An 8,165-nucleotide genomic window follows, 5' to 3' on the forward strand; every position below is an offset into this window, starting at 1 on the left:
GGGGATTTATCATTAGCCTATATGTATATCCAAATCTAAATCTCTAAAGTTAGTCATCCACATTTTATAGTCAATATACATGAAATGGGGTATTGGTCCAATGAGATTTCATAATAATAAAAAAAAAAAAACTTTAAAAAACTTTTGTCACTTATTGCTTTATTGTTTTGCACCTATTTAGGGTGCATTCTTAGAAAGTGATTTCAAATAAGCATCAGTCAGCCTGAGATTATGGGTTAAATTAAATATATGCTTCATCAGAAACATTACAGCAGAGACGGGTCACTCATATCCACATTATATTTCAACAAAGAAGTAAGCTATTTCCTGTGAATGTGCAAGACTTCCGATTCATTAGCCGCTAAGGTATAGAAAGTGCAGGAAATGCTAAAGCTATTTGTGGTATACTGATAAATAAAATTAATTACAATAATGAATTAAAAAATAACAAATACCAGTTTGGAACATCAAGCAGCATAACGGACTGTTTTTGTACAGCTAAAATAATTGGTAGTGGCTCACACCAGTAGCCTTGCACATTCAAGGTAAAAATGGCATAGCCCCACAATTGTGTTTTAAAAAAAGGTGGATATAAATGTAAGAAATTGTACTGCTAAATATGGCTACTGCAGTCCCAACATAGATGTCAATGGCCGAGCAACCACTGAAGAGCACAAGATATTTCCCATTAATTTTAACCAATCAAAAAAAAATCGATTGGGAAGCTCTCTGATTAGTGGATCTCACATCAGGTTGTAATACACACAGTGCCTCATTATTAGAATTCGGCTTTGCATTTTGTTTCCAACTGATAGGTTTATAATTAAAACAAAAACTTCAGTTAACACCAGCATCTCTTTCATTAGTAGCAGTGCTGCTACATCTTCAAGTAATGTCAAGTAATGAATTTAGTGACAACAGCAACATTGAAGAGGGGAATCAAAAGAACTAAAACATAAACACTGAAAACCCCTGTTATGGAACCACCAGCAGAAACATAAATCAGTGACTCTGAATCCCACCCAGTTAAAAGAGCCAATCAGTTTTTGTTTACTGTGGAATGCAAATACGCAATAGCATGCCTGAAAAACTAACAAAGTACATTTTATTTTACATTGTTGTCAAATTAGCAATTTAAAAATAAACAAAATACGTTATTTGAACACAATCTTCTTGACCAACAGATTTGGAGATGTCTGTTTTTTGGAAATCCACACAATTTTAGCCAATCAGAACCCTACAGAAATGCTCTCTGTGCATGCAGTCATTTTGGGTTCAGGTCTGCTCAAAGATGTCTATAATATCTAGAGAATCTACCCCTTAGCATTTCAGTTTATCTCTGTGGCAGCTGCTAAGTAATCACATTGAAATGTACTTATTTAGAGCACAAGCTTTTGAATGGGTGTCAGTGGAGAAAAATGCTTTTTACCACCATGTAGTTCCAGCAAATACCAGCAGGGGCTAAAGGGAACAAGATAAACCAAACTGATATCTTGTTTAAAATTCCTGTGTAAACATTCTCTTCACATGTACTGATGAATGCACTTTACCTGCATATTGCAGGATTGTTTTGGGGTTTAAGATAGTTTGTACTGAAACAGTTAATGCTGGTCCGAAATGATTTGGAATTTTTATCTGGTTGTTCCTTTATTGAACTCCAGAAGGATACCTAAAAGCAGAGACCAGCAGGAGCTACTCACAGCCAGGAACAGTACAAGGTTTGTTAAACTTTTATTCTTATCATTATTTCTTCGGGTGTTCAGGACTAACAGTATCTGTGTTGTCACTGATTACTCATGATATGTTCGCTTTTAACTGTGAATGACCCAGAATAACACTTTGCTAAGTCACCACTACTGGGTACAAATCTTGTAGGCTATTCCACTTCAGAAAACCTGGTATAAACTTACTGTTAAAATGTAAAGAAAAAGGGTAACATTTTATAATAAGGTTTTGTTAACATTAGTTATTATCTAACAATGAGCAATATATTTGTTACAGTATTTATTAATCTTTGTTAAAGTAAACTAATAATAAAAATATAACTGTTCATTGTTAGTTTTTAAGTTAGCTCAGGTCTAATAAATAATAGGCTATTAACAGATACAACTTTTTAATATGTGACCCTGGACCACAAAACCAGTCTTAAGTCGCTGGGGTATATTTGTAGCAATAGCCAAAAATACATTGTATGTGTCAAAATTATTGTTTTTTTTATGCCAAAAATCATTAGGATATTAAGTAAAGATCATGTTCCATGAAGATATTTTGTAAATTTCCTACTGTAAATATATTAAAACTTAATTTTTGATTAGTGATATGCATTGCTAAGAACTTCATTTGGACAACTTTAAAGGTGATTTTCTCAATATTTAGCTTTTTTTTTTTGCACCCTCAGATTCCAGACCTTCAAATAGTTGTATCTCGGCCAAATATTGTCCTATCCTAACAAACCATACATCACTGGAAAGCTTATTTATTCAGCTTTGTTCAGATGATGTATAAATCTCAATTTCGAAAAATTGACCCTTATGACTGGTTTTGTGGGCAGGGTCACATATATTAGTAAATGTTGAAATTAACATTAACTAAGATTAAGAAATGCTTTAAAATTATTTTAATTGTTAGTTCATGTTAAGTAATGTAATATGAACAAATTAAAAGAGTAAAGAGTTAGGCTACAATAAAAATATGGGTGTGATTTCTGATATGGCAAATATTTTTATTCACTTCCTTTTTTGTATAGGCTACTACTGAACTGAAAGCCTTAACTTCCAATTTAAAAGGTGTAAAATTATACTTTATTTATAAAGGAATGAAAATTGGTTAATGAACAGTTAATGGTAACATGTAAACACAAACAACAGGAAATAAAAAAAATCCCCAACACAACAACGTAATGCTACAATATGGTTGTAAAACTACAATGTATCTGTCGTGTGCTTTGAGTTTGTGTTTACATCGTTTTTACAGCCCCTCAAGTGTCCGGAGGGAGGCGGATCCAAGCATCCAAGTCAGACATGGCCCTTAACACGCTCGCGGCGTAACTGTCGCGCGGGAAACAAAGGCTCGACTGCTGTGAAGTCAGCAGTCGCGCGCTCCATCCGAAGCTATGTGAGTCTGCTGCTGCTGCAAAGGGACGCCAGAACACATTCACCGTCGGGTTGAGCGCCGCTCCCTGGAAAACAGAGAGCACACGTCCTCGCCAAGAGCTGAATTTGCAATCCGAGAGAGTCACCGAATTAATGCCTATCATTAGAAAGTAGTAGCCCAGTCATATTGATCGCCTATATCGTTTACGCCTCCGAGCGGGGGGTTGTTTTCTTCTGAGCGGGCGCGAGAGAAACATTCGCAATCAAAAGGGAACGGTCTGACCATTGAGTAAGTATTCATTTCAGATCAATTGTTATTTTCCTGCGGGTTTTATTGTCTTTCGTTTCCTGGCATCTCTGTTTTGTTGTTATGCTTTAGTCTTGGCATTGCGATGGCGCTTTAAATCGTCTGAATGTCTTGAATACATTTCAACAACCGATTGCAATGTAACAATGCGAAATAAGTTACATTTTCCTTTTCACAGGGAGTACAGATGGGTTAATAAGCTATTTAAAGGTTATGTCTTTCATCATATGTTTACATAAACTGCAGCATTAGTATCTTCTGTAATGGCCCAATAACACGCTGGTGCGTTTTGCAGCGCATCCCCGTGGTACGTGCTCGGGTGTGGGAGAACCACATCTAGTAATATATTGATGAAACTGGGCGGGATGATCCAATATGGCCGTGTGGACCTGGATTTAGCAGCATATGATGTGAAATATTTTCGTATTCATTTGGATTTCGGCCATTTAACCGTTCAAATGTGAAATAATTTCCCCGCGCGTGGAATCAAATACGCTTCACGTCTGACAGGATTCTGACGCGTTTTATTCTATACATATTAAGTAAAATAGTTCATCTTTAATAGTTGTGAAATGTGTCGTTTTGTGTGGAGAATAACAAGACGCACGTGAAGGGGGAATTGGACGGTGATGTCAACCCTGGTACATATCCAATGCTAAAGCTTTGTCAGTCAATGTTACGCTCCTATGAACATTTGAGGCACTAGGTCATTGGACCCACCAAAGCAGGTTGATGAAAAAAAAAATCAATGAGGTTCTTCTGAAATTAGGATTGGTGCTCTAGAAGTTACAGTGCATTATTATGAGTTGTGCAAATGTTATAGCCTATTGGGTATGACAAGAGTTCATGAAGAAGAACCACATAAACTCTTTGGAAGGATTTCTTAATTTAATTTAGCTTTAGAATAAGAGAATTAGATACCCTTAGGGCTGGACAATAATTCAATATCAATATGTATCGCGATATAATTTTTTTCAATAACGGTGATATGATTTTAAAACACATTTCCGATATTACGATATACATTACCAGTGTTTCCCATACATTGATTTATTTGTGGCGTTTGACTTCGTTGAATAAACATGAGCACTGCACGTTTCAAAACATCTATTGTGGGAATTCTTGGCAGTTTTTACGAGGCTTTTTTTAATAGTGTTCATATCGATATCGGAATTATATCGTATCGACCGAAATTAAGAAATATATCGTGATATAAATTTTGGCCATATCGTCCAGCCCTAGATACCCTTGGGAATTTCTTATGGGTATTTAGAATAGTTCAATTTATAATTAAAACAAGGCCTGTGGTTAATAATACTTGAAAGGTCTTTCACATTTTTGTTTAAGCAATACGATGTGAGAGGTATTGATAAAGGATCTCTCAAAACGTACACTTACTACGAATTAACAATATTAAAGGCACAATATGTAAGATTTTTTTTAATTACAATATCCAAAAACCACTAGAACAGTGTTATATATTTTGCTGACTTGTGTACTTACATTATCCCAAATGTTTCGAAGATTGTTTAAATCCAAAGAAATAAGCAATTTTATCTAGTGACACGGACCGCGTCCATTGTGTCATTCCACATACTCACGACCGGAAGGAGCGGAAGCGGTTGACTGGCATAATAAAAGCTCCGCTGCTTTCGAGCCGTTTGTCACACTTGTTCAGCGGCCTCGTTTCGCTTCAACGGCTTTCAGCCTCACCCTGCTTCATACTACGACATTAATAAATCATTAGCTCATCCATGAACATGATTTCTGCCCGAGTCCCGTTGGATTGCATCGGCTGTGGGGATGAAGACGACAACTCCCATGATTCCACACTCAGTCACGGCGTCATCAAACTACGCCTTTGTTTCTTTGTTTATTTTGAGAATACCCTCTCTGTTTTCTAATTAATCGTTACAGATTTTGTGAACAATTCGTTGATGCATGTTTCATAAATTATTTTTTTTTTTGACCTTGTAATATTTAACGAGTTCGTTTGCCCATATAATCTTAAGGAAATTGTGTGTAAACTTATTTGGCTTGCTGTCCACTGATGAGGGGCTCGATGAAGCAGCTTCAACTCGAGCTCTGATATACCCCCAGGGACTTGATATAGGATGATTACGAAGGGCAAGGTACCTAAGATGAAGGTGGAGTTTTGGGGAGGTGGAGGGATGCTGGAATAGCTGAGGCTGGAGAGAGGTAAGCAGCTGCTTATATACTCTGGCTGTTGATTGAAAGATTAGATGGGCTCGCTCCTCCCTAACTTACGTTAAGGAACTTCATTTAATGAAAAATTTAAAATGCCATAACTGGACCTTCCGGTGCAAACAACAGATTTATCTGTGACATGCAGGTATTCTCCAATCATTACATCCGCTTAAACCCCGCCACTGCAAGCTTGTGTTCAATCGCCAAGTCCTGCCTTAATCCATTATACTTGAATGTATGTCACAATATGGACGAAATGATTTGTCGCTTCTTCCGTTTAATTTCACAGATGTTCATTAAACATTGTTTTATTCATTCATTAACATTGTTCTAAGTGCCATGCTTCCCCTATGAGATATAGTGTAGTCCCTGTGACATAGCATCATTTTACTATGCAACAACAATGATGATCCACTATACTGACTGTGCAGAGATGTGATGAACAGGTGTTTTACATACAGCTGTCACTAAATTTCTGTAGCCTGTAGTATTCCACAATATAACAGGACTGCAGCTACAGTATCCATTTTATAATGTAAACAGCATAAATTGCACGTAGTCATTAATAACTGTCAAGCTGCTGTGTGAGAATATGCTACTAATAGCTACTAAAACGTGTTCACAAATTTTAGACCAAAATTGTTTTAAATGTTTCAGTCAACAAGCTTCCAATAAGGACTCAAAAAATATCTATGCCATTTTTTCAACACAGCAACCCTTATCTGCCAGGGTCCCCAGCTCACATTCCTTGCTGAGAAGCATTTACTGTATAATACTACGTAAATAAATTCTAATTCATTTAGATTTTTTAAAATTAGTATTAAATTTAAGAATTCCCCATCAGTGTATACATTACTCAGTGGCATGAGTGCATTTATATGTTTTACATTGCTGCTTAAATATGACGTCTGGTATTATGCAATTAGTTATGTGGTCACATGGGGTCTGTCACTTGATGGGTGTAGCCATCCAGCAGCAAGGACTCTTGACAGCTGCCATGATTTGACACAGTTAAAACTGAACAGCTCTGGACTGTCACTGATATTTTAACCTTTCACCTATATCTCTTCCTTTCTCTATCAGGACTCTGTAGCAGATAATAGCCCGTAACAGACTCTCCTCATTTACTCAAGCCCTTCCTGCTCACTCCAGTTCTTATGAAAATATCTTTATGACTGCTACAAAACACAAGTGCACACTTAATGACTTTTTTTTTTCCACAAATGGCCAATTTAGAGGAGACTTTTCACCACAGCTAATGTACATTTAAATATTTTGGATGAAGTGGTTATGGACTACGTTTTCTTAGGGTGGAAAATCCACTTGAATTTTATGAATTGTAAGACAGTCATCTCTAAAAACCAGAAGGTTCCAGCAAGATAAACTATTGAAGTGTAACAGCTATAAAAAGGTGACCTACATTGTATATGTTTGAAATCTATATGCACTCATGGTCTAACAGTTTTAGGAGGTTAGTATCCTCCCTTCCTTTTCTTCTCCCCATGGTTGGTTGGGCCCTGGCTCATGGCATGTCTCAGAAAAAAGGGAGTGCTTGAGTCCTTTACTAGTCAGGCTGGACCTTCTCAAAATCCTCGTTGAAGTTTCTCAAGTCTCCCTCCCACATTCCTTGCAATCAAATAGCACTTAGTATGTAACTCTGTTTGTGTTCATGACTTAGTTGGGTGGCCTTTTTAGCTCTTACAGGATAAGTTTTGATTTCTTGAACATGCATATTTTGTAAGTGTCAAATGTCCACTAATTTGTTTCTCAACCACCACCAGAAAGTTTCTAAGATTAGTCTGGATTATTTTCTTAAAGTTCTCTACAGAAACACTACAAATTAACTGATTGAACATCTGCAGTTTGCAGTAACAAGAATCCCTTCAGATGGCATGAATTGCTTAATGTAGCGGGCTTAAAATTGAGTTATATATCCTACAAGTCATTAAAATCTACCAAGAAAAGACTCTCAGGAAAGGTTTACATCACCATAAAGATGGGCCTGCTTTGTTGTAACTGTCATTGGCTACGTTTACATGCACAATTTTTGGTTCAATCGGACTGAATTCATTCCGATTGATGAATCTGAATGTAGTGTTTACATGAACGCTAAATAAAGTGATCGGGTTGATGTGCGCGTTTATGTCACAAGCTTCAAATCGAAATAGATTTTTTTTTACATGCGCACACTGCACAAATATAGAGTTTCTCACTGTTTGCACATAATAACCACTCTCCTACACGGTTTCTTTATTTGTTTTTAACAGCAGAATTAATATTTATCCATATTATCGATCATAATATGTGAAATATATATGAAAATCCATTTATGGATAAATATACATATAAACCGCTGTGACGTGCTGCTCATATTTATCACTCAGTAAAAATGCCCCTCTCTGCGCCCAAAACGGGTTGCCTGTGAATGAGAATCCAAAACAAGGACTGGTGGGAGGTTGTCCTGCTCCACTTCACAGTTACCGAGTGAAAGGAAAGTTTTATAATGACAGGACACGCATTTATACAACACTTTATTCAAAAGGAAGAACCGCTCGTTC

The 8,165-nt window shown here is 36.6% G+C and overlaps 1 protein-coding gene across 3 annotated transcripts in view; it reads left to right on the forward strand.

The window, feature by feature from the left end:
- Positions 1 to 3,029: 3,029 nt before the first annotated feature.
- The window catches only part of LOC107732516 (paralemmin-1-like), a 29,813-nt gene continuing 24,677 nt past the window's right edge, over positions 3,030 to 8,165 (forward strand). For 2 of the 3 annotated variants that reach the window (XM_016543875.1, XM_016543876.1), the window contains exon 1: positions 3,698 to 3,809. In XM_016543875.1, coding sequence (XP_016399361.1) covers positions 3,805 to 3,809 — 5 coding nt within the window. In that variant the 5' untranslated portion in view covers positions 3,698 to 3,804. Of the gene's footprint in view, positions 3,382 to 3,697; positions 3,810 to 8,165 lie in introns of those variants that run through there. The other variant, XM_016543877.1, reaches the window with a different exon arrangement.

Source organism: Sinocyclocheilus rhinocerous, unplaced genomic scaffold, assembly GCF_001515625.1.
Source record: "Sinocyclocheilus rhinocerous isolate Xijiao unplaced genomic scaffold, SAMN03320098_v1.1 scaffold2053, whole genome shotgun sequence".
NCBI classification, from domain to species: Eukaryota; Metazoa; Chordata; class Actinopteri; order Cypriniformes; family Cyprinidae; genus Sinocyclocheilus; species Sinocyclocheilus rhinocerous.